General features: G+C 40.6%; 2 protein-coding genes across 3 annotated transcripts; both read right to left on the reverse strand.

The window, feature by feature from the left end:
• Positions 1-514: 514 nt before the first annotated feature.
• On the reverse strand, positions 515-3,667 carry pou4f1 (POU class 4 homeobox 1). Its single transcript, XM_079667162.1, has 2 exons — positions 3,292-3,667; positions 515-2,879 (listed from the first exon to the last, which is right to left on the reverse strand). The coding sequence occupies exons 1-2, from the start codon at positions 3,412-3,414 to the stop codon at positions 1,896-1,898; spliced, it is 1,107 nt and encodes a 368-aa protein (XP_079523288.1). The 5' UTR covers positions 3,415-3,667; the 3' UTR covers positions 515-1,895.
• A 1,002-nt stretch (positions 3,668-4,669) lies between these two features.
• obi1 (ORC ubiquitin ligase 1) lies at positions 4,670-9,595 on the reverse strand. 2 transcript variants are annotated; one of them, XM_079667159.1, is made up of 6 exons: positions 9,304-9,595; positions 8,916-9,051; positions 7,645-7,736; positions 7,231-7,452; positions 6,875-6,963; positions 4,670-6,532 (listed from the first exon to the last, which is right to left on the reverse strand). In XM_079667159.1, the coding sequence occupies exons 1-6, from the start codon at positions 9,373-9,375 to the stop codon at positions 5,185-5,187; spliced, it is 1,959 nt and encodes a 652-aa protein (XP_079523285.1). In that variant the 5' UTR covers positions 9,376-9,595; the 3' UTR covers positions 4,670-5,184. The 2 variants fall into 2 exon arrangements, with proteins under 2 accessions (XP_079523285.1, XP_079523286.1); XM_079667160.1 differs by lacking the exon at positions 9,304-9,595 and having other exon boundaries at positions 8,860-8,987.
• Positions 9,596-26,482: the final 16,887 nt, after the last annotated feature.

Genomic DNA, 26,482 nt, shown 5'->3' on the forward strand with positions numbered 1-26,482 from the left:
CCCCCCCCCCTTTCTCTCCCCTTCTCCCTCTCTGTCGCTAAATTATTGCTGCTGAACTTCATTAAATGTTGATAGTCCCGTTTCGTCACAGCAAAAGGCGGTAACTTTATCCTGGTTAAGAATTCCATGCTTCATTTAAAAGCCTATTCTGCTGTCGTTGAGGCTAAAGTGCAAACATTCAAAAAGATGGGCAACTAAAAACTACAACTTAAAAATGCAATGATCTATTGTTATAATTATGAGATCAATAACATTATTCTGTTGTACATTTTAAACTAACATTCATATTTGAAAATGGTATTATTATTATTATTATTATTCAGTTCGTGTTGTTATTAAAACATTACATATTCTTTTCTTTGTTTGCACAAAAATGTATTGTAAAAATCCTTTCAGTTTAAAAATGTGACTGACCTGCAGTAATACTTCGTTTGACATTCCTACATTTTAAATGGTTTGCCTCCCAAAATAAGCAAATTCAGTTACCAGAAATAAATCCAACAATGTCCAAGCATTATTTCGATTTGTGAACGCTTTATCTAGAATTTAAAAATGCAGGAGAAAAAAGCAAACTTGTCAAATCAAACAAAACTAGAATCTAAAATAAAATAAACGTCTCAATTCGTATCGGTGGCCATAATAACAGGTTTAACCAAAGTCCACATTACAAAACCATAATAATTCTGTTCATTGTGGGCCCAATCACAACCAGAAAGGCATCGTATTCTTTCTTCAATTTATTAGAAGATTGCTGGAACACACCTCCCTGTTGAATTTGGCTTACAGGATGAACAGTACCAATGAAAGTAAGAGAACAACAGAGGAGAGTGGAGAAGTTGAGACAGTTGGACTTTCTCCATGATGCACATGTCGCCGCAGTTTTGTAAACATACTTGTGCACAAAATAAAATAATACTTACACAACGTTTCCTTAACAATTAACACGACAAACAACGTGGTGATCTTAATGTGAAAACAGGCATTTAACAGTGACTCCATCCACAAAAGAGGGTTTAATCAGCAGACAGCTCTACTGTATGCAGTGATTCTGTTTCCAATGCATAGTGTTTGCACTGCAAACTGAAACACATGGAGAAAAAAAGTTTAATTTTGTATTATCTCCTTGATCAAGCAGACAGGCTCTCGTGCTCTCTGGATTATTTTAAAACTCCTCATTGGGATGCCAGTGGTGTCAATAAACCCTATAATGTATTTCCACAGGAGCTGTAAGTGACAACGTGATGTCTGTATATACAAAACCATTTCCGATCTATAAACCTAAAGGGTCTTTTGTGCAAATTCAAAATAAATATATCTCTGGATGTGACAGCCTATAGAGGCTAAATTACTGCCCATGAATTAAGATTTCATGCAGGCCTAAACATTTGTTTCGTTCGCCTTAGAAAGTTTGCAACTAAATTTGAATTTATAGCAGCCTCCAAATGAGAATAAATGAACACATGAATAAATGAACAGATTCATGAATTATTCTATAACAACAACGACAAGAATCAAACCAAAACACAGTTCAACAATCAATGAGGTAATTCGTAAATGGCTATACTTCAAATAATAGGCCTATACGGAGAAAATAACTCGCTATAGTATCAAGCAAATTACCTCTTTCCACATGTTTTAAAAGGCAATGTTGACGTCGCTAAACCTTCTCCTCGAAACAACTGAGAGAAACTTGTGTAATCTGTTATTTGCATACTTCACATTCACCAATAACGTGAAAATAAAAAAGATATATGAAGCCTCGTAAAATGGGTATATAAAGCCCATTGTGCACCAACGTGTAAAATCGCTGGACACAAAAGACTGAAAATGGTGTCTTTAGTGTCCCTTGGTCCCCAAATTCAGTCACACAACTTTTTTTTCTTTTTCTTTGCCCATCAGTGAGAAGCGGAAAATTTCAACCTCTTCTGCTTCTGTCTTTGGTTACAAAACCACACTCGCACCACATTTTTTTTCAGGTCCAACTTTTCTGCTATAGCTGCTATTTTCTCGGACGACGGTCGAGGCTGTACGGCGAAGTAAGCCTCCAAAGACCTCTTTTCCGGGGCCGCTATCGAGGTCCTCTTGCGTTTCTTTTCCCCTCCGCTGAAAATGTCAGGTTTGTTCATTTTCTCCCTCTGGGCCCCCTCGGCCTCCTCGAGCCAGGCCTGGAGGATAGGTTTGAGAGCAATCATGTTGTTGTGGGACAGAGTTAACGACTCAAATCGACAAATTGTACTTTGGCTCAGTGATCCCACGCCGGGGATTTTGAGATTAGCCAGAGCGCCTCCCACGTCCGCCTGGGTCACCCCCAGTTTGATCCTGCGCTGCTTGAAGCGCTCCGCGAAAGCCTCCAGCTCCCTTGGGTCTGTGTCCGAGTCATTGATGCAGGGCAGTCCGGCGTTAGTGAGTCCTTGGCCGCCTTGAACCCCTCCGTGACAGCCCGGTAAGAGCCCGTGGTGGGTGAGAGGCGAGTTCATGCTCATAGCCTGGTGGGAGAGGTGGCTCAAGCCGTGCATGTGAGAGTGCGGATGGGCAGAGGAGGTGGAGATGAGTCCTCCGCCACCACCTCCGCCGCCTCCACCGCCACCTCCGCCGGAACCGTCGTGCGCCCCGGACATCAGGGAGAGGGACGGCGAGGAGATGTGGTCCATGATGTCCTGTTCCAAGTTCGGATGGTGGTGGTGATGATGGTGGTGGTGATGATGGGCCAGTGGCACCGTGGAATTAGAAGGGCATGGCACCGTTGCCATCGTGTGGTAGGTGGCGTCGGGCTTGAACGGGTGCGTCTTGCCCTGGGACACGGCGATATCCACGGCCGCCAAAGCCTCTGCCCGGGCCAGCAGGGTCTCATCCAGGCTCGCGAAGATGTTATTCTGCAGCTGCAAAGGAGGAAATTAGGATCAAAATGAGAATAAAGGGGTTTTAAATTGGTAGGGTAAAATAAAAAGACACGGAGAAAAAAAAAGGGAACACGTCAGATAAAAGAAAAACATTTCAAAATGGATCTGTCAGTCGGGACTTTTTGCGACACATAACACAACAGGAGTATTCCCTTTCAAGCAGCAAGTCATACACATTAATACAAAAACAGTAAAGCCGACTTTGCGTGAGCATGCTTTCAAAAAGAAGACCCTTCGAGTGATAGCCGCGGACAACATGAAAAAAACATTAAGTGCGCGTCTTGGCAGAATGTGCCTTGGAGCGCCTCTTGTTATTACGCACCGACAGCAATCAGCGTTGCATGCACTTTAGTCAAGGACAAAAGTCGAAGTTATTTGGGATATTATTTACCTGTGGAGTGTGTAGACAGGCTCTCCTTATAGCTTCCGAGCTGGAATGCAAAGTGGTGTACTTGTGCTCGGGTAAAGAGGGATGCATGGCGAAGTGCGGCTGTTTGCTGTTCATGGACATCATCTTGGCGAGCTTCTCCAATTAAAGTGCAAGGGAAGAAGGGGGAAAAGCTGCTACAAGAGCAGGAAAATAGTCATAGATACACAGTGGTCCTTTGCCTATCCAGTAATGATGCAGTGTAGTTCGCTGTGTAGTGCGCCGAGTGCAGCCTTGAGCCCGGAGATCACAGAGATGCCTGCAGTCTCTCAGACGCACTTATCTGTCTACTGTTTCCCACTGCTGGGGATGAGAGAGGCTCTTACACCTGAGCGCCTCAGATCTCGTCAAGCCCGTGCTCGGCTGCTCTCGCGAGACATAAACTGGCAGAGCAGTGAACAGGCTGACAGATAAAAACTGCTCACAGGGCAGGCTGTAACATCTGGAGACTAGACGCGTGCGTTTTTAAAGGGCTCACTCCAATCCATCCAGACACCTTTTTCTTTACTTAGAAGCCGGGAATCATTCGCATAACGCTGTGGATTTAAATTGCCATGCAATTTACATTGGTCTTTATCTCTCTGGGTTGGAATTTTTTTTTAAAACATGCAATAAAGTCTACATCAGTGCATATCGTGGAATACATTTTTACTTAGTACTAATTTTATTTTCAGTTTTTTCACACCAATTCCTGATGTGTAAATGTGTATGAGACACGCTTTGTCAGCAGGCTCTGTTCTCGGCCCACTGTCATCTTAACCCTTGGTAGTAATGAGACCACCGTCTTATCATTAAAGCCCATCATCGCCAGATGAGCACTAAACAAATTGATTTAATACACCAGCGTAACCTTGTACACAGTCTTTACCTTAATTAATTAATCCCAATGAATTAACACTTCATTTATTCAAACCACAACGGTTACCCAATTAAAATGTCATGCAGCGATTAGAGGTATGTGAAATATACATATCGTTAAATTTGCATAATAAATAAGTCGCTTTCTGCTAGAATGGAATGACTGTGCGTGTGAGGTCTCTAATGTGTGTCGTTATAGTCTACAACACACTTTAATCGGCATGAAAAGGCTATTCGTTTTTCACTTGTATTAGCAGATTCATAATTGTTACCATTCAATGTAATGCATATCATCAAAAAAACTAACACCAAAGATACAATTATGAAAAAGTCCACTAAATATGAATCCCAAATGCCACCAGATATCACAATAATAAAACTTACCTCAAAATACAAGCCAATATAGCCCATGTAAATCATCAAGACTGAGTTGACCTGAATCATTTGATCAAGGCACTGCAGAAGAAAAAAAATGCACACAATGTTTCTCCTTGCATTACTTATTTATTTCCTCACACACTCTTACATTGCAATATTTATTTCCAAATATCAGTTTTTCATAATAGTCATGTTCATCAGTCTTCAGTATTACATGTAAACCATAATTACCATGAGTACCATGTTTACTAAATAGCTTAAACTGACAAACACCGGTAGGCTGAAAGTGTTTGAAAATTGTTTTGGGCCCCAAAACGGGTGCACTACAGTATAACAAATAACAACACAGAGGTGTTTGTCAGATTAACACACAGACAGATTCTCAGACTGTACAGGTTGACCTGTCACTGAGACCTAAAAAGTAGACTACAAGATAAACTATCTGACAAATCTGAATTATTTTATTCTAAATCCTACAAATAGCAACAGACAAAATGACCAAATCTTACACCAGAGGATCATATTCAGGAATGTATTCTGCAGCCCCACAGTGGAGTTATTTCTTCCAGCTGTGTGTGGATGTGAAGCCAAACACACACTCACAGGTTCTGGTTTTACCCTTTACATGAGCTTAGAAAGTTTTGTGGGACTGCTTGAGTTAAAGGGACTGTGAGACTTCCTCTTGGTTGGCTGGCTGATAAGTAGTGCATGTCTGTTTGTTGTGTTCACAGGCTTACTCATCGAGGAGGAGGAGGAGGAGGAGGAGGTGGGGTTAAGATGGTCATGGTCTTGGCTTGCTGAACTGAGAGAGCCAGAGGGACCGGCCTTATTGTCTTCCAGCGAATCAAACAGCAAATCAAAGGACAGCTCGTCAGTCTGGGAGGACCCTCCGTGCCCCGTACTGTCAGGGACGTTGGCATCGCTCTCCCTACAGGAATCCAGCGCAGCAAAGCTCTCCTCTGCGATGCCTTTTAGATCCTCTTTGTCATTCAAGGTCCCTCCCATGTTATGTGGTGGGGAGCTCTTCTGGTCACATTGTGCCGCAGGTTTTCCACCATGGCTTGAGGAGACATCAGAGCAGGGTTGTGGTTCTGGGACGAGGGTGTTGTCCAAGTCTCCGGGAGTGGAGGGAGCCAATGAGAGCTGTGATCCTCGGCTGCTGGAGCTCTCTCCATCCAACATCATGCAGTCCAACTCTGAGATTTTGTCCAGGTAAGCTGCATCCATGGAGGAGTCACTGAACGTCTCAAGACCCTTGGGCTCGTCCGTCACCAGAGTACTGGAAGTGGCTCCTAAAGCTGAGCTCTCTAAACTTGGAGATGACCCGTCTTCAGGTTTAGATCCCTGCCAGGCGCCCCAGAAGACAGACTTGGAGGGTTCGACGTCAGTACTTGTGGGTAATTCATCGAGGCTGCTGAATTGGTTCTCCATGGTGCTGCCACTCTTTCCAGGACTTGGCAGTTCTTCAAAATCCAGCCTCCTCAGATGAGACACAGGTTTGAATGCCACTTTCTTTTCACGGACGCCAGGGCTTCTCAGAGTCAGGGAACGGAAGGCCGAGGACGGAGTGGCGGGCAAAAGTTCAGAGGAGGTACTTTTCGAGTCCACGTCGTTTTTCTGGTCTCTTGTCAGACTCTTTTTAAGCTCTTTGTAATCGGCAGATGGCATGAACATTGAAGTGTGATTTCTAACAAATGTTCCACCTTCTGCCAATGGATTGCTGCAGATGGACTCTCTCTCATTGTCACTCAAGCTCCTCATCATCATGTTGATTTTGTGTTGCTGTATCAGCGGGTCCGCCTCAGCCGTACAGTTCCCTTCAAGACGTCTCTCCTCAGATATTTTGATCCGAGACTCCAGGTTTTTGATGTACCGGTCGCCGTGCTCCAGAGCCATCGTCAGGTGGTCCACATCCCGATCATTCTGCTGGATTGTAGCTTCCAGTGCTGCTACTGTACTACGACCAAACCTGGGGACAGATTACTTTGTGTCGTTCAATTGTTCAAGCATTATAATGACAGAAAAGCCAAAAAACATTTAGCTGGGCTTCGCAGAGCAATTGAAACTTAGCAACATAGTTCATTTGTAAAGAAAGGAAAACCAACATGTAAATAAAAATGGTCTTTGTCTTTTGGAACGTCATGGTGGAAAGTGCTCTGTGATTTATTTTTATTTGATAGAGGGACACAATCAAAATCCTACATGTATTACCGATTTAGCCTGGAGAAACTGAACTTAAATGGATTCAATTAACCATTATTATGAAAAGTCAAAAGCATGCATGTATCATGAAAACCAAAAAGATGCTTACTTCTGAGGAGATCTGCTCACGACCTCTGCTTTCAATCTCATGTTCTCTTGTACAAGGTCGACGTTTTGAAACCGCAACGCCCTATTTGCCTGAGGATAGTAAAGTAACACATTTGCACTATGTTAAAAAGGATTCCACAAGAAACAATGATTTGTACTTAATACAGTAGCATCAAGTAGGCTCATATTTTTCAGTTTTTATATTAAAATATGTTAATGTCTATAATATTAATGTGTCTATATTTCGTGCATATAACATGATGTAGCAGAATGACAACCACATGTTAGAGTGTTCATCTATCAGGATTAATATATATGGGTATCAATAGAACATATCGATTATTATAGTTCACATACCTCCTTTAGCTTATCCATGTCCTGCTTTACTTCATCACAAACATTGGTGGCAGCTTGCAGCTTGTTGGTCCATTCTTCCAGGACATAGGGCTCAACTTTTTTGTCATCCATTTGCACCGTTTTAATGCTGCAAGGATCTAAAACGGTCTTCAGTTGTGACTCCAGACTTTGATTTTTTGTCTTCAACTCCTTGTTTTCTATGTAGAGCCCTTCCATTTCCTCCTGATAGAAAATAGAATTGTGTAACAATGTGTTTTGTTGTAACTTGAAACAATATTTTATAGAAACTGCTAATTTGTATCAAATAATTAGTAAATGAGCAAATACGCATCAGTGAATGCGGTGGTGATAAACCCCTTGATAAATCTGTTAAAGGGCATTGATGTGAAAATACACAGCATTATAACCACATACCTCATACTCCCGCAAAAGCAGTTCTCCTCTGGTTTTTCTCAGACATTTTCTCATGGAAGGATTGTCATTGTGTTCACTCTCATTAGTGCCTCCTATGACAGAATCACAGAAGTACAGACAAAAAGCATATTAAAGACGTGTTACCAATTCTGTCAGCTTTGATGAAAGTGCAATATGTATCAGTTGTATTGGTATAGAGCTGCCTCCATTACTGTTGCCTTCCCTTAACTCACATTATTTAGCATTTTGGGAAGTATGATTGTTGGCCGTCTAACTCTGAGTTTGATGACAATATTAATATCAACTGAGCTTCTGTTCAGCTCAGACATTGGCCAGGACAGGATTAGCCTACCTTAGCACAAAAACTAGAAGCAGATAAAAACAGCTAAAAATGTGCGATTCAGTAGCTCCATTTTGAATCGTGTTGGCCAGCAAGTTACGAATGCATCCAAGAGTCACTTGTGTTTTAAAAAACAATTACAATAAAATCAATGCATGCAAGAACATGCAAGTCAACTTAATGTAGCTAAGCAACAAAGAAATATAGTCAGTTGAGTGAAATTCCACATTGTCTGTCACATTTTCAAACTGTTGCTATTGACTTGGTGACCCTATATCCGTTCTCTTTAATCAATAAATCAATCAATGTTTATTTATATAGCCCAATATCACAAATGTTACATTTGTCTCAGTGAACTTCACAGTTTGTACAGAATATCAATACGACAATATACCCTCTGTCCTTGGACCCTCACATCTTAAAAAGGAAAATCTTCCAAAGAAAACCCACAGTTTAAAGTGGAAAATGGGAGAAACCTCAGGGAGAGTAACAGAGGGACGTGAAATAGATGCCGTGTGTAAATTGAAAAGATAAAACATTTACAACATAGGTAGTCCAAATGCTTGGAAATGCATGTTGACATCCCTATTTCCAAACAACAATTTGGAAAATGGTATGTGGTTCAGACTAAATTAATCTGAAGTTTGCTACACTGCAGTGATACTGTCCACAGTTTTCCTATGAACTTATGTTGTCAAATGGGTAAATAACAACAAGATAATTTCACTAATAATCCAATAACAGAGTATGTGTTTAAGTATTGACCGGGCTATTGATAACTCAAACATTAACAACAACCTGAACTTCCATGCACCTTTACAACATGTATTGTGATGTCACGGTGACTCAGCTGTGAAATGCTACAGGCACATTACCTCTCATATCCTGCTTGTAGTCCTAGCTTTTGTCCTGTTTGTATGGAGCTACTCACCGATGATTTCTCTGCATGGGTTCTCAGCTGTGATGGGGACTCTGCAGCTGGGACACTGGCTAGCTTTCTTTAACCACATTTCCATGCAGGAGGAACAGAACACGTGGTGGTTGGCACAAATGACCGGCTGCTTGACCTGAAACACGAGCAGAATACGAGCCAAGTTTGGCAATAAGGGTACATGGTACAACGCTAGGAAACAGTTCGAGCTAATCCTGTAAACATTGGCTTTTGTTAGCTGCACCAAGGTCTAGCGTTAGTTACGTTAAACCTCTGACTTAACGTAACCACGATACGGTTGCTAAAGCTGAAGTGAATTCCGTGTAAACACAACATCTTTGTTTACGGCTAACGGACGTAAACCGTCTGAAAGCGGGACGGTACTTACCTTTCCGAGGCATATCTGGCAGGAAATCGGCAGAGTCAGAGAAAGGATCGATGTCTGAAAGTTAACAGCCATGATTTCAAAAAGAATACCCCCTGCACAACAAACTCCCCCCTGGAAAATACAAGTGTCCGCCGGGTCCCACCAGTACTCGCTTCACAGCGCGCCAGGCGTACAACTACGGAAAGCCAAAAGGGCTAAAAGGCGGCAAATTTAGCAAAGGTTTAAACCTATAACTAATAGTTAGCATAATTAATGCTAATGATACAATACCAATACACATGTGTTTGCCAAGTCAAACTGCTTAGCTCATCGGGAAAACGTTCGAAGAAGCAGTAATATATCCTTCCAACACGTGTGCAGTCAAAATACGGTCATGCTCCATAATGCTAGCCTTTAAGCTGTTATGGCATACATAATGTTTTAGCATAAAAAAGCCTGTTTTAACCGTTTTAACATTAACAGAAGGCAACAGCATTTGGAACCGTGTGTAACTGCTGCATGTAAGTCCAATTTTTATTTTAGTTGTGTTTTGGTACCCCTCTATTTCTTACCTGTCTTTATCTTGTAAAATAGTTGGTAACTTTGTTTTGCTGATTAGCAATAGATAATTAATCTGCTTTCCCAAGGTATTTTAATTGTTGTTGTGTTAATTGATGCAATGTTTACAGGAAGTATTCTTCTAAAAATGAATCCAAATCACACATTTTACACAAATCTCTTGCACTTACTGGGTTCATTTACTAATTGGGTTAAATGTACAGTTGATTAGTTGTTCTGTACTTCCACCATGCACTGAACATAATAGGAAATATCCATATAAAAATGTGTCACTGTCGAGGATCATGGAGAAAAGGACTTCTTCTCCCACAAAAGGTTGGCTAATTAACTGACTCCCATTAACTGCTACTTGGCCTTTATGTAGTAATTGAAAGTAAGTCTAGTCTTAATTTAAAAGTGATGGTTGAAGAAAAAATCTGTTGGTTATTATAAAGGTTGTGCACATACAGCTATGGATAAAAGTAAGAGACCACTCCAAATGTTTCTTAAATCTCAATCTCTACGTGTATGGCATCCATTACATTCCAGTGTTTGGTGAATTCCAACAAAGAGAAATGTTGTCAGTGTAGAATTGTTATTTTATTTTACCCAAACACATACTATAAATAGTAAAACCAGAGAAACTTGTAATTTTGCAGTGGTCTCTTAATTCTTTTCAGAGTTGTATTTTTGGTCTCAGAAGTAGTGAAAACAATAAGAAAACTGTGAACTAACTTTAGGAATGTTTATGATTCACATGATAGTAACTGTTATTTAACTGGTTAATCCAAGAGTTTCAATGTATTACTGATGCATGTATATGACCTAGATGAGAAAACAAGGCCATGTTATTCTAAAGGCCTGCTCCCGTCTCTGATTCCCAACAAAATTAGAAATAGTGCCAACACTTTCAAATAGGTAATATCGACAATAATATACTCCAGACCATATAAAAGATGCATCCATTTGATGTAAACTTAACTAATCCCAAGCATAGCTAAGATGCACAATACAAAATATAAAGCAGATGTTATGTTACTGAAAAAAGGTATGAGCAAAAGTTGTACATCGTATTTCATGGAGCCAAAGCAAAAGTCCCTTTTTTAAAGCGTGATGGAAAAGACAGCTGTGTTTCCCATAAAAGTGTATACAGCAACGAGTCATTCAGAGCGATGCTTAGATTGGAGTGGGATTTGCATTTCATGGATTTGACTGGAAAGTAAATATTAAAAGTGAAACTGGGAATACTTTCCAAAGGTTGAATGTGGTTAAAAATACATGGAAATTATACTTGCAGATATTGGCTACTGCTGTATACAGATGCCTTGTATTTGGGATAGAATTAGCTTGTAAACAAAAATAATGTTTTTCAAGTAAACTCATTCGTACTATTTACACAGTAAAGTTCTGGCAAAACTTTAAGCACACAGACTTAGAAAACCATGTTGCTATACTGTAGGTCATGATGCTCCCAATAAAACCTACCAGTGTTATTTAACTTTCTGATATTTATTGATTTTATTATTATTTTGTATTATTGATAAAGCATAGCCAATCCTTAGGACCATACTTTATATTTTATTGCAATATCAAATAAAAAAACATCTACATCACAACAAGGAAAAACTGCAAAATGTCAATTCCTCTCTGTTAAGCAAATGCATGCATTTGAAACCTGCCCATAATGAAGATTGCACTGTAATATTTAGCAAGCTTTCAACTCAGGTAAACGATCTAATTTATAAATAATGATACAGAGTGAGCTAATATTAGCATAATTTCTACTACAAATATTTCAAATTACATCTCCACCACAGTTTAGCCCTTGTGAGCCATTACTCATATCTAAAGCAACATGTCCTGTGCTTCATTGTATCTCCGACCAGGACATCTTCTCAGGATCTAATACGATTACAATTGACTGGCTTGTAAAAAAGCTTGTACACTGATGCCAATTTAAAACATGGCCGGCACTTGTTTTGTTGTTTTCAACATAATATTATATGCATTATCGGGCAGCACTCATTCATTCTTCTGTGCAACTTCTGTTTTATGAGAATTACAGAATTACATGATTAAAATGGTTTAGTTTAGTAAGTTGAGCATGAGGTATTAATTTGCCAAACACTATTTGTTGTAATTTCGCTGTATAATGAGAGTTTATTATACAGACCTTTTGAAACAGCAGTTATACATCGAAATATCAAATGTTGATTGAACTAAAAAAACAAAACAAATGTGTGGATGTGTTTGCAGCACAAGCTCTTATTCGAGCCCATATTTGTCTCAATATCACAAATGACTTCAAAGAGCTCCTGACATGCAAGATTTTGTTGTAGTGTGCCATAGTAAACCTGCAAATTGTATCCAAGTGGTTCGTGAATTTGTCATGGGAAACTCTAGAATAACCAATAACAGACTGAAATAAAAGAAAAACCCATTTTCGACATGTCCCATTGTCTCGCTAAGATTGCATTGCTTTGCAACAGGCCGGCCATTAATTGGTGACAGTCAATTAATCACAGCTGCTACAGACGGCTGCATCTATTGATCTTGTTCGAGCACTTATTTTTCCTCCCTAAATGACACCGATTGCCAGATTTGACCAGTATGTGTAATGGACAGTGAAGAACCAATGACCCGAGTGTCAGTCTAACCAGTGGTCGGGGTCTGGTTCCCCTCCCCCTCCTCTGGCAAATAGCATCTTTACCATTTAGCATGGAAAGGTTTAGACTGCCCTAAGAGAACAGCAGCGAAACAGTGCGCTCTGGTGCTCAGATGACCTTTCTGTTTAAGGCTTAATCTCTGACAAATGCTCGCTTTAATTAGCCTGATACCCCCCGCCTGGACTGAAACGCCCCCCCCCCCCTCTCTTTCTCCTTCTTTTCGCTGTCATCCCCAGTGTGCTTTCTTTAGAAGTTCTCAAACACTCATTAATGTGATATACAGGTAATAGGAATTAAATTACAGTCCGCCAGCCAGCGGTGGGACAAAATGTGGGAAATCACTTTGAAGTATTGCTTTCAGCGTGCAAAATATAGCTTTTTTGTCCACCATCCAAAGGGCAAAATGCAAGCAACTACTCCATAGATGATCAAAGATTACCATGGTAAGTGATACCAATCTACAAGCAATTGATTGTTTTTGCCAGTTTATGTCTAGTAAACATTAACATCATGCTGTTAAGGGATAACACACAAATCGTTTCAAAATGTTCAATATATTTAAATATTAAAATGTTCTTAAGATGTTGCAATCATTTTGTAATTGAATATCGGTTTTGCCATGCTTATTGAAAATCTGATGTTGTGAGAGCCCTTATTTAAATATATGGGGGGGGGGAATGTGTCATCACATTTTAGTATCATGCCTCAACATTTTACTTATTTTTGGAATTGGTTCATAAGGTTAACAACGGTGTAGTTTAGAGCAAGTGATATATATAAACGCACTGTGTATGATATTCAAACATTATCACTTATTTTCTTTTTGAAATACATAGATAATGATTATCCAATAGTGTATTTGAGACAAAAGAGAACAACACACAGACAAAGAGGTAATGTTGTGGAGAGTGTGTAAGAGCAAAGGATTAGATAGTGCACATTACGAGGGTAAAGATAACATGCAGTGTCGACCTGAGGGCCTCCTCTATTGATCAGCCGCTATCAGAGAGTGTGCCTGCATGTGTGTTTGAGAGCCACAGAATGGAAATGCTTCAAACAGGTGCATGAACTGGAAATACCCTTACGTGATTTGGATTTTATCATAAGGATTTTAATAGAGATATCATAATATGGAAATACATTTTTGACTGTGTAAACTGTGATTTCCGAAAGGTGCTGATAAGAGGAAAAAAGTATTCTAAAGTTTGAATATCAAGAGGAACATTTGATAAATGTTTTTGATCACTTTCCAATCATGCTGAAATGAAATCCTCCCATAGCCTCAGCTTCAGAGAGACTGCAGCACATCATGCATCCCTCCCACTGCAGCAGCAAACACAAGTCAAATAGATGCATGGCCACAAATCCTTGTTTTATTGGAAAGGGGCCTAATTATTAGGATGTAAGTCAGGATGTGACTGGAGGGCCGTCTCCTTGATGCGGGCCTGGTTTATATTTATCCCCTCCTCTGCAGCTACAGCAGCAGCAGCAGCAGTGCCACCATCACTACCAGCAGTGTGTGGCGCTTTTATTACATCGCCCACAGGCAGGTTCAGCCCTGTCACACACAAACACTCTCACTCTCACACACACACACACACACACACACACACACACACACACACACACACACACACACACACACACACACACACACACACACACACACACACACACACACACAGCCTGCAGGACCGGCAGCCAGTAGAGTCCCCTCCACAGCAGAGTTACCCCACATCCCCATGCAACCCCACATGGGCCCTTGGGACGGTGGAGGGGGGGGGGGTGTATTATGGTAATACTATAGCCTGCTGCTCCCTTCCCCTCTCCTGCAGCACAGCTGGGAAGGACCATCATTACAAGTATTGTAGCAATCTGTTTAAGAGGGACACATTGGAGAGTTTGGGTGACAGAGAGGGGATGAGTGCTGCATACATAGATCACATAAAATATGATTAAAATGTGTGTGAGGGGACCAGGAATAAAATGCAAAACTTGTTATGAACACCTTATATCAAGTCTACTGTCAAAATGGCCAGCTGTAAATCTCTATTTTCCCCTCTTTACTTTTTATTTTATTAAAGGTTTCTTGTGTTGAGCTGGTCATATCTCAAGACAAGGGGCCCGTGGCACATAAGGAATAAATAGGACATAAAGTACTTGAATCTCTAATGCCTCATATAGCTTTACCAATCTATATTATAGTGTGTCACGAGCTAGAAATCCATTATAAAGTGACCGGAATCAAATGGCCTCGCAATAGTGCCACAGCGCTGCTCTAATGGTCAAATTACCCTGATTTCACGCAAAAAGTCCCCAACCAATTATGTTTAGACACAAATGAAATCCTGCAGATATCTAGGATGGCTTTATGGTAATTGATAAGAAGCCACGGTGTTCAGTGAGAAAGTCCCACAACACATGCCATATTGCTGCTTTAAACACCTGTTTTGCAATAGATTAATGATTATATATCAAGAAAGTCTGATCCGAATAAACAGCCTACTCCACTATTCTGGTACCAGATTAGGCCTTTGACGGGACGCTCAATCACTCACTGTCGGATAACGCTGCTCAAACACATCCGTCTACTTGTCTTGTTTTGGGGCAAAAGAGAACGCGGTGATTCAGAGCCTTCCTCAGACTCCATCATCCTCACAGTCATTTTAGGAAACAGAGATATCCATTACAGCCCTTTTCCCTCCCTGTGCCCTCCTTCTCATTCTATTTCCAGCTCAGTTTTGAACATAGAGTTCGATTGATAAAGCACCTAATCTATATCAGCATTCACAGAGGTGAAGGGTTATTGAATATTCTGAAGATGAACTATTAAACATTCATAAAATGTCATTATTTCGGCTGCCAAATAACTGGAAACTGTAGATGCCACTAGACAGAAAATTGTTCTCGACTTTTTTCTTTTCTTGACCTGACAGAGGGGATGTGGAGAGAGTGGAGGGAGGAGTGGTCTTTTAAAAACTGCTTCAGTGTACTAATGTCCCTGAAACCGGAGCCCTTACTGGATCTGAAGGGCATTATAAGACAGGCATCCTCCACACCCTCTGTTTAAAGGGGAGTGTGTGTAACATCATGTCGGTAAAAAAAAAGTGAAATACTTGTATTGTGTCATTTTTTTGTAAGAACAACTATTAAATCAGAGCTGGTGAAATAACGTTCACAAAGACGTTTGTCAGCCCTCCCCCAACTCTCACCCTGACACACACATACACGCGCACACACACCAGGAGGCCTTATCAATTATTTGTAGCCACTTGACTTCATATTGTGCTGCCAGTGGCTTGGTCAAAGATTATAATTACCACTTCCCTGTTTGTATCATTTTCCATCTCCTGTGCTTTTAGTGCAGTATTACTTCTCTTGTCCCTCTCTCTCCCTCTCTCGCTCCCTCTCTCCCGTATACACAAGACCAAAAGTGCAGGCACATCATTTATTGATAAGACAAAAAGAATGTAATGAAATTATCAATGTTCTTGAATTAATTATGAACATGATTAAGAAAGCTAAAATCTCAGGAGCCGGTCTCTCATTACCCATTCACTCTTAGGGATTGCTTTCATTCAGGGAAGGAGAAGCGAAAAAGCCTGGAAGCAGAGCCCACTCCGGCTCCGTCCCTCTCCCTGTGAGCCTGTCCCCTGTCTCTGCTGCCGGGAAGCGTTCCTCCGGCAGACCGCTGCCCGCCGGACGGCTTCCTGCACCCACCGCTTGTTACTGTGTCGCCCCGGCGCTGCCAAGCTGCCTCTCGGCCTCTGACATTTGCTTGGAAAAAGAGAGAGGATGAGTCTGGCTGTTCTACACCTGCGTTCAAGCTCTGGGGTCTTGAGCCTCCTAAAAAAAAAAGAAGACAATTAAGGTAAGTGAAACTTCTCAGACTTCTCATTAGGCTTTAACTGCTTGTTTGTAAAGTGAAATATTCATCAGTTGCAGTGCTATCTTTAAATTTCAAATGATTTCAAATTCACTACATGAAGATTTACTTTGTTTTAACTGATTCAAAACCTTTTTTTTCATTTTATTTATTTGAGAAGAAAATCAGTGTAGGTTATCAAAGTACCAGCATAATTCAGTTTTACTACTTGTGATGACAAACTGATCCTCTAGGTAAATCAGTTATTACCTGGCTATTTCTGTCGTGGAATTTATGGCAAATGTTAAGTGGATTTATCCCCCTTGTATCACAACAGATTCAGAGCCACCTTTTCAATTTGTGATAAACTCATTCACCCAAAATGTAGAATTGTAATTTTATAATTACTTTTATAATTAATATTTGTTTTAAATAGTATGCATGCGAGACGGGATGGAAGTGTCAAACCCAAACTATATGTGTTACGCCCATTTTGTAGGATGTAACATTATTTACATGAGACCAGCAGTGCACGTTAAACTAATTTCAGTCACTATTCATCAATTTATATTCAGTGAGAGCGAGAGAAATGCTCGGCAGGAGCTATGAATCTTTGCTTCAGTCGATCTTTCCTCGGCTCAGTCACATGGGACAATATATGGGGCAATACTCCCCAAAGTATTGGGAGTTTCAAACAAACTCTCACACCCACTGTCTCCTAGCTCCTACCATCATCTCTCTTTATAACTGTCTTTCTAGCTTTCCTCCACACACACACACACACACACATGCTTAATCATACTCTAGGTAGGAAAATACACTGCATGGCTTCACCTCCCAAAACAAACAGAACGTACACACCTCTGCACATGGCATACTTTCCTTTTTGTTACTCCTCACCAAGCTATATTATGTAAAGTCAACGTTTAAGTGATTAACACTTTTGGTGAGATACAAGACAACACCAATTCTGACCTATTACCTTTTATTGAACATTTCATTTATGGGAAATTCACAGGAGTCTAGTGCTCTTCCCTCCTGCTCAAGAGTAATATAAAGACATTTGTCCCTCTTGAAAATTATTTCTGCTGCGGTTTTAAAAGAGTACAAAATTCACTAGAAGAGAGAACGAAGAGGTGGAGATATCAGGGGTTAATGGCCATCCTCGTGTCCTAGGGATTGATCCAAGTATTGGATCCCACATAAAGCTGCAGTTACTGGATATTACCCTGCCGCTATCGGCCTGCAGTGATGGGCCTGGATAAGAAGTGCTTACCAAAGAGGATGCTCCTCCAGGGCAGATACGGTTTCCCAGCCCTCTGGGAACAACAACCACATGCCTGCTGCTTGCTCAGGAACTTTCTACCTCATCGAGTAAATCCAGGGCCCTTATCAAGTTACTGGCCTACTGAACTGCTCAAAAGATGTCTGAACCGCCTCCGATTTTAAACTGTGTATGGCAGGGCAGTAATTCAATGGCACCTGCTTTACGAAGATAAGAGGGGTGTTTTGCTTGTGTTTTATGTCGAGTGGAGTGTGGTTATCGCAGATTCAATTGTGAGTAGAATGCACTAACATCAGCCGGCTTAGATTGTGAAGTTGCTGAGCTCTTCTTAACAGAATCGTAAAGTTGACATGTTAGTCTGGCTTCAGTGCACTTCTCTAATTATTGTAATTGCTCTAAACTCTTTAAATGGGCGTGCTTCAAGAAACTGTCCTCAAACCAGTCCTGTGTGTACTCCCCCTTGTGGTTTTACTTGAGATTTGTAAAGGGTTTAGCTGATTCCAGATCTGTGCCAAGGTGGGCAGCTCTACCCATGAGCATCTGCTGTATGTCTCTCTGTGGTATTACCCATGAAGCACCTGGCTCGTGCCACACGCCAGCTACCAGAGCCCAGATGGCAGCTAAACAGGCTAATTATTTCAACACAAAACTCTGATGTCCCGCACCAGCACTGGGGGGCCACTTTGGCATTCTCCATTCCTCTGTGTGGCTCTGTTGAAGAGGATGTCTGCCATGCCGCTATAAAGATGTCAAGTGGGTAATCATGGCCACACACCGGCCCGGTACAGTGCTTGGCGTCCAGATGTAAAGACGGTCCTACGTGGTCTCCTTTAGAGGAACAGTGGCATTTGGCAGAGTGGGGCGGTGCATTGTCTTTACCCATGGTGCTCGTTGATGCAGATGCATAATCATTAGATGCCAGAGATGACAATAACATACGTTTTCCAGTGGTCGACAACTCAGGTCATTTACTCAACTACTACTCAAGTTATTTCTCTCAACTTGAGTGTTGACACTCTCTGCAACTTTTTACTTCAACTACATTAACGTGTAAAGGCAAATATCGTACCTTTTTACTCAAAGTAATTCATTTGATAGCTAACTTTGAAGATTCAGACAAATAATCTAAATATTCATGATGTTTTATTATAAATTAGGATACAATGAATACATCCCTTGGTGAAGTTACCCGGCAGTTTATTTAAATGTAATAAATAGCTATTCCTTCCCCAGCTGCAAAATTAAAGTGACACATTAATGCATCAATAACTGTAATCAATCATTATAATCAATAATTAATCATAAAAAATTAAAAGACTATAACATGCATAAGTGTGTATTGAGCCATTGTGCAGAATAGGTACTGTATTTTATCTATGTTTGGACATCAATACTTTGATCCTTTTGTAATGCAGAGATTTACACTGTAGTATTACTACTTGCGCAAAACAACTGATAACTTCTCCAACCACTGACTGTTTTGGATCATCTAATGAATATAAACAACACAAACAAATGTACTATCCAGATTGTTGACAAGATTTCTAGTCATGCAAGCAACTGTAACTGTTCTCCCGTTATTGTCAACCCAATTAGAAAAGTGCAAGCACTTGCGAGTAGCATTTGAATAAACAGTCAGGCGTGACTTCTCATATGTGTTTTTACACACCAACTGACTCCTGGTGTAAGGTGTTGTACGACTTTTCCGAAATGGGGCTCAATCAATATCAAACTCAGATGTCTCGATTATGAATTAATTCCTCATTCAGTTATTGATTGAATCACCACAGGCCTAGCTGTCCCCTGGTGGCCCTGCAGCCATTCCGTGATGTTCCCAGGTGACACACCAAGCCAGGACTATTCACTGCTCTTTTATCCCACTTCATCTAGAATAAGGTGTAAGTTACAGCAGCACTCTCATGTCAGAAAGGTCCGCCATTGTTGAATCTGTCTTTAAGAACGCCAGCTGAGAGGAGCACAGTGCACTTCAGGCTTTATCCAAAGTATTCCTGGTGGTCCACTCACGGAACAGTATCAACATCTTTATCTGCCATTAGAGGTTGCAGTTTCTCTGTACATCTTCTCTGAGGTTGATGAAGTGTTGCCATTAGGGCCCATCTCCTGCATCCTCAGCCACATCACAGGCAGAATTGGCTGTGCATGATAAAAGCGGGCACTTAGAACAAGGTGCAGGTCCCACAGCGATAACCTACTGACTCCAGCATTAAAGACTGCACCAATGGGAGGACGCTCTACATCATGATCTGTGGCTTTTTGTCAGAGGAAAGAATAGTCTTCTGTAGCCTGCAGTGTATTTTGTATTTGTGTAACTCTGTGTGCAGGAAAGAAGAATGTAACTCCATGAGTTTACTTGGACATGTGTTAGAATGTTAGGAGAGAGGATAAAAGGGCCAGGGCCCTCTGGAAGTGTTTTATGTGATTTAATAATCTGGCATGTATACACAGAAATTCTTTCCAAAAAGATACTTACATTTCAACGATAATTGCTAAAGATTTTCTCTGCAAATTGATATTCTTTTTTCTTTTTTTTATAAATCTTTACTTTGAATTCCCTCTCAAACTTTCCTCCAATTAGATTTTAAAATAAAGTCTAGGACATTTAAAAAAACATATCCAAGTCCATTTAAGATGTTTATTTTTAAATCCAATGTGAAGCAAATATTTGTCTGAAAAGTCAGAACAACTAAAATATATACAAAACACCTACAGTATGTACACGCAGAGCAAACTGAAGGCTATGGTTGTCTGTTTGTAAACCCAAACTCAAAGACAAATGAGCTGAAATAAAGCAATAAAGACTCTAATTTGTCCCAGTACAGTTCTACCTCATCCTCTCGCCCCCCTCCTCCTCCTTCCCTCTCCCTAAAGTGTATCCCATCTGCTTTGGGGACCTCTCCCCGGCATGCAGGAGCAGGATAAGCACACCATTTCCCTGTCAATACTTTGCTATTAGCCTCTGCAGATCTATATATCACTGCGCTGTAGGCTATGAGCTGCCGTTCTTCTTATCTGAACGTCCGAGGCCGAGGCTCTCCTCCTTGCCCTGCACTTTGATTTATCCCACCAGTAGGTTAATGAGAGACGGAGCCGGCCCCTTTACTCTCAGCCTGAGGGGGGAAGCGTGTGCGTATGTAAAAGGAGTGGAGGGGAGGCAATAGGAGGATATACAGGATGTGTCCTAAAATGGCAAAAAAAATGACTGTAGCTTTGAAGAGTTAACAGTAAAAATAGCCATGAGGACAAGAAAACTATTGGGTTCAAATGTGTGTTTATGGAACTATAAAGTAGTGTTTTTGCAAATGCTTGAAAGCCAATTTGAGTAGTAGGTGAGGTTAATGTTCTAAAATAATTGTTCAACATAAAGGAAAATGATGTAATTGACTTGTTTTAATAAAAAAATGTTAAGATAAATACCTCTCATATGTTTGAAATGAATGTTTTGGCCAAAGCATTCATCCCATTCACTTTAAATAACTAAAGGCTGCAAGTTTGAGCATTTTAAAGCTTACAATTATTTAAATTTTTATTATTTTAATACATTTGAAGCATTTGAATGGTTATGTAAACATTATTGCTTTACAAAAGTTATAGAAAATGATCGGTACAACTAGGTATAGACCAAGCTTAAATCAAACAAACACAATTGGCATTTTTTGCTGGTGGGAATCCAATTGTGGATTAGGAGCTTTACAACAGGGCATTGGACCTTTTTAAATTATCGGAAAACAGAGAAAACCCAAACTATTTATGTTAGTTTCAAACCAACTTTTGGGCCAGGCTTTAATGTTTAGTGTCAAAGTAGAGCTATAGTTCTTGTAACAGTCCCATCTTGTATTGTATGCTTACTGTATACGGTATGCTTTCTTCATAATCATGGTCAAAAAATGCAATGGCGTATAGTAAAAGATGATAAAAGGCAGTCTAAAAAAGAGATGTGTAACTTTTGAACACTTCCCTAGATCAGTGAGTTACATTGCCTGTTACATCAGTGAGTTTATGACCTGCAGATATTTGGCCTCAATCCAAGAAGAAACCATCTAATGAGCAAGCTGTGTCACTGTCTCTAGCAGCTCCCTCTCAGCAGTGTGCCTGTACTGTGTGTGTGTGTGTGTGTGTGTGTGTGTGTGTGTGTGTGTGTGTGTGTGTGTGTGTGTGTGTGTGTGTGTGTGTGTGTGTGTGTGTGTGTGTGTGTGTGTGTGTGTGTGTGTGTGTGTGTGTGTGTGTGTGTGTGTGTGTGTGTGTGTGTGTGTGTGTGTGTGTGTGTGTGTGTGTGTGTGTGTGTGTGTGTGTGTGTGTGTGTGGTTGAAAGCAACAGAAATGCTCTATGTTGAAGGCATTTAGCTGTGGGATAAAAAGGGAACTCAGCAACTCACACAAGCACATCAGGGGAAGACAAACCCCTGCCAGATAAATGTCCTACTTAACTATTACACTGTAGTGCATTTCAACACGAAGTCAGACCCCTCCCCCTGCTTACACACACACACACACACACACACACACACACACACACACACACACACACACACACACACACACACACACACACACACACACACACACACACACACACACACCTTCCTTCCTTCCTTGAAAAATATCTAGCATATGGTTGTAATGCTTGTAGCTTGTATCCCAAGGCCAGTTTCCCAGCTGGTTCCCTGAGAGAACAGAGAGAAGGGGGAGATACAACGAGGATCAGAAAGGAAACAGGCAGAGAGATAAGAAAAGGAGATGCACAGAAAGAGAGAGAGAGAAGGAGAAGGAGGGAAATAAACAAACCAAGGGAAGAGAAAATGAGATGAAGGACGTGGTCATGTGCCTTGCATGCCTCCTCCTCCTCCTCGGCCTATGGCAGATGTATTATAGGTTCGGACTGTTAAGTACCTGATAATTAGTTTGCCTGCAGGCATCAGTCATTATGGTTCTGTAGCGACTAACAAGGCCCTGTCGGGGACGACAGCTTTTCTCTGTGATTTACAGGGTCTAACAAACGTGGTGCTACACCCCCTGCAACAACAGAACGACACTGCAGAAATAAGGACATCTCTGACACATTGGCAGCGCCTTTTTAAGGGTTCAATAATGACCTTAAAATTGATTACCAGAGAAATGTAGCTAATATAATGTGCCTTAACTGAAAGTACAGGTCAGCAAACTCCACCATATAAGTTTGTAAAACCTAGATGTACTTTGTGATTTCCAGGCAACAGGTCAGATAAATATAGGTGTTTGTATTGATCAGTCCAGGCTCTATTGGATGTCGCCTTTTTTTCAAGGACATCTTCAGCCACAGTTTGTACGGACACTGTCTGAGTGTCATCATCACACACATATTGTAAAAGTATAATCATACAAAATATAAAAGAAAAAAGCACAATACAGAAGAGGAAGCCGTTATATTTGCAGCAGAATTATCTCTCATCTGCGACAGGGTATTTTTCATTTTTTAAATCGATTGCACATCAAACAACTGAGACAATATATTAATATTGGTCTTTGGCCAAAGTCATCATAATAACTACAAATCCTCATCTCACCACTGGCCCTGCAAAAATGTATATTTGATTGTGCGCATGAAGTCGTTCTTTTTTTGTTGCAGGTGGCAATAGATTATTTGCATATTTTTCTTGGTGCAAGAGAACGATCCAAACGAATCTAATCTTTTGTATATCTGAGCCAATTTTCATTTTGTGATAACTGTTGCAGAAGAACATGTAAATAAATAATATAGAGGACAGAAAGACACTGTCTCTGCAAAAATAATAATAACTTCACTTGTGAAAAATGCTGCTCTGCATTGTCTTACACCAGTCAGTATACCTAATATCAATATACCTGATATCAATATACCTAATATCAATATACCTAATATCTTGCAAAGCAACCTTGCATTGTCTCTAGAAAGGGTTAACATGACTCTCATGTGCCACCGACCCCAACATCCATCATGTTTCTCTGTAACCAGATCATAGTTTGAATCACAGGGAAGATTAGATAGTAGTCTATTAATCTCCAATATTAAGCAGATCCATTTGTGAAAGCAAACGGCCCAGAGAGGCCATCCTTTCACTTGGTGTCTCTAAATGTGATTAGCAAGCACAACGACATGTTACCGAGGGTCACAGGAGATATAGATTGGTCCTGCATGCATCTCCTCTCTCGGTGGCCGTGGTGTTGCAAGAATGAACAATTTTATATTCAAGGACTCCTGGGAATTTCTCTTGTAGTCACCTAGTTTATTGAGCGGTCAAAGATAATTGGAAGTGGGTTCATTTGGATTTGTTTTTCATTTACAAAACACTGTATTGTGTTTTAATGAAATATAAGTAGTGCTTCTTCATTCCCAGCATACACCCTTTACTTTACATACTCTGCAATCTTGTAAAAAAAAAAACACACTTTGCATAATTGTTGTGCAAATATAGTTCTCAACATTTGTTCATTTAGAGCAGAGTTGGGCCATTTGTTATTAATAAACAACCAGGACATATTTGCAGCATTTTTTAGGCAGCCTGGTTTTCCAGATGGAGGTCTAAATAAAAGAGAAGAGGTCTGTGAATCTGTGCAGTGATAAGTCTGTCTCATAAATACCTGCAGCAGTGTGGCCTGTGGAGCAGCGCTGGAAGAAGGACTCAGATCCTGCCCTTAAGAAGAAAGCATTACCGCATTAAAACATCGGTAAAGAATACACAATCAAAGCCCTGCTTCCGAATTAAGTGAAAAGTACAAATGAATAGGCAGCCAAATGTAAAGGAAATGTCAAAACACTTGGGCTATAGATTTACATGTTGTAGCTGTAGCTTTAGGGATTTCGATGTGAGTCTTTAAGATCTATTGAGGTTTTTGCTCAACCTTAATTCTAAAACCCTTTGTTAAAACATTTTAAATGCAGTAAAAAAACGGACTTAATTTAGAAACTTTGACAAATTAGGAGCAGTGTTTTCATAATTGTGCTACACTATTGTCCTATTGTGAGGACAGCAGGGTCCTTTAACAAAGATCGCTATATGTTTGACCTCCGACCCCTTCAGAGGTCATGATGTTGGTGATGGAGGATGATGAAGAGTATGCAGATGATGTCATTGGTCTTTATTTAGCATTCTTACCTCAATACACACTTGAAGAGGGGTTAGCAGCAATGTTTTGTCAGGTATCTGGTTTCTCCCTCTGACTTGGCCGGGACGAGGAGGAGAGGCAGGAGGAGGACTCTCCGGTTACAGCAGGGAGCAGCGAGCGTGGGGACGGATCTGTTTACTTGGGGAAGTTAATTGATTGGGAGGAAAGGTGGTGAGGGGAGAGAGGAAGAGAAGTGGTGGAAGGGGCAAGGAAAGGTGGGTCGAGAGGGTATTGATCATGTGACTGCTCCTGCCATAACCTTCGATATGCTTCTGTGCTTTTATTGCACCGTAATGCCAAATGGGACTGTTTGTTGTAAAAACAGCAGAGAAAAACAGCATGTGCTCAATGGGAGGGCAAGATCGTTGAGATTTGGTTCACTCATTAAATTCAATTCTTACCTTTTTCATTAACATCTTGGCCTCAACAATGTCACAGAAAAGATCCTTTTGTACTAAGTGGGCCTGTCAATTCTATATATGTTTTAATGCATCAATATCAATCTTGTGTGAAGTGGTCTTAAACTATTTATCTTGTTGGTATTTCTTCTTGACAGCTTTCCCGCAATACCTCTTCCTCTTAGTGTTCCAAAGCCCCTGTGCTCGCCTTGTCAACACCAACAATCGTCCTTGGACCCATCACTGCTAACTAGCATTAGCAGAAGTCTGCAGCTAATTACTTTAGCATCAAGTTAAGCTTTCTGTCGATCCATAATTCCTTTTAAGAGAGTTGAGGTAGAGCAACGTTTCTCCATAAAATACGAGCCAGTTTTACCCAAATCTTCTGCTCACAAAAATAACCATTTGGGTTTATATTCTCAAGTCAGTGAAGCATTAAATGATTATGAAGCTTTTAAGATAAAATAGTTAAATAATGTTGTATTAAGTAGTCCTGTTTATTTGCCAAAAAGGAGCATGATTATATTAGCGGTATAAGAATACAGGCCCCTTTTTTAATCAAATGTTTATTATCTTTCTGTAATACTTTGTTTCTTCCGCTTTGCATGGTTTTATTATTATAATCATTATTATTATAACATTTTGATGAGCATGAAAAAAAAATCTAATATTACAAACAAACAGAGATAAACACAGGCATGCGCATTGGGTCCATCGGGGGAGATAGAGAATGAGATGGAGATCAGGGGAGTGCAGTCTGCATGCCGTCCACTTTGTATTGGATAGGCCGCATTAATTATTTAACGGCAGGGCTGCTAGCTATTATTACTGAAAAACAGTGGACTGCATCTGGACGCTTTCCTCATGTTTTTATGTCAATACACACCTTGCCCTCGTGGGCTCATCGGACCTTTTGTGGAGCTCACATCCTAAAACAAGGCCACGCTGAATAAGTCATATTCACGAGGCATGGTGCAAAACCTGCTCTCTGCACAGCATCCAGTTAACGGGCTAATCAGATGAGGTGTGTTTGAATGAGAGAAAAAGAAACAAAGCACTTGGTTTCCGTGGGTTGAAGGTAAATGCATTGTGTTTTTTTGTTTTGTGTGGGGATACAGATACCGACAGGCAGGTATAGAACAAGAGTGAATGCCTACTAGAAAAAAAGGGGAGAGCTGGAGGTGAAGAGGGGATTTGTTGGCCGTGTCATTTTTAGTCCTCCTCTCCGCAGCGATGCTCCTTCCTGCCTAGACGGGCATTTCTCTGTGATTCACTCTTGAGGTTATGG

Source organism: Notothenia rossii (genome assembly GCF_949606895.1).
Source record: "Notothenia rossii genome assembly, chromosome: 2".
In the NCBI taxonomy this organism is placed as follows: domain Eukaryota; kingdom Metazoa; phylum Chordata; class Actinopteri; order Perciformes; family Nototheniidae; genus Notothenia; species Notothenia rossii.

Coding starts and splice junctions, on each gene's coding strand:
- pou4f1 (XM_079667162.1), bottom strand. CDS start 3,414: ATGATGTCCATGAACAGCAAACAGCCGCACTTCGCCATGCATCCCTCT. Junction 2,880..3,291: donor CCTGTCTACACACTCCACAG/GTAAATAATATC, acceptor CCTCCTTTGCAG/CTGCAGAATAACATCTTCGC.
- obi1 (XM_079667159.1), bottom strand. CDS start 9,375: ATGGCTGTTAACTTTCAGACATCGATCCTTTCTCTGACTCTGCCGATT. Junction 7,737..8,915: donor CCCATGCAGAGAAATCATCG/GTGAGTAGCTCC, acceptor ATTCTGTCATAG/GAGGCACTAATGAGAGTGAA. Junction 7,453..7,644: donor TGCTTTTGCGGGAGTATGAG/GTATGTGGTTAT, acceptor ATTTTCTATCAG/GAGGAAATGGAAGGGCTCTA.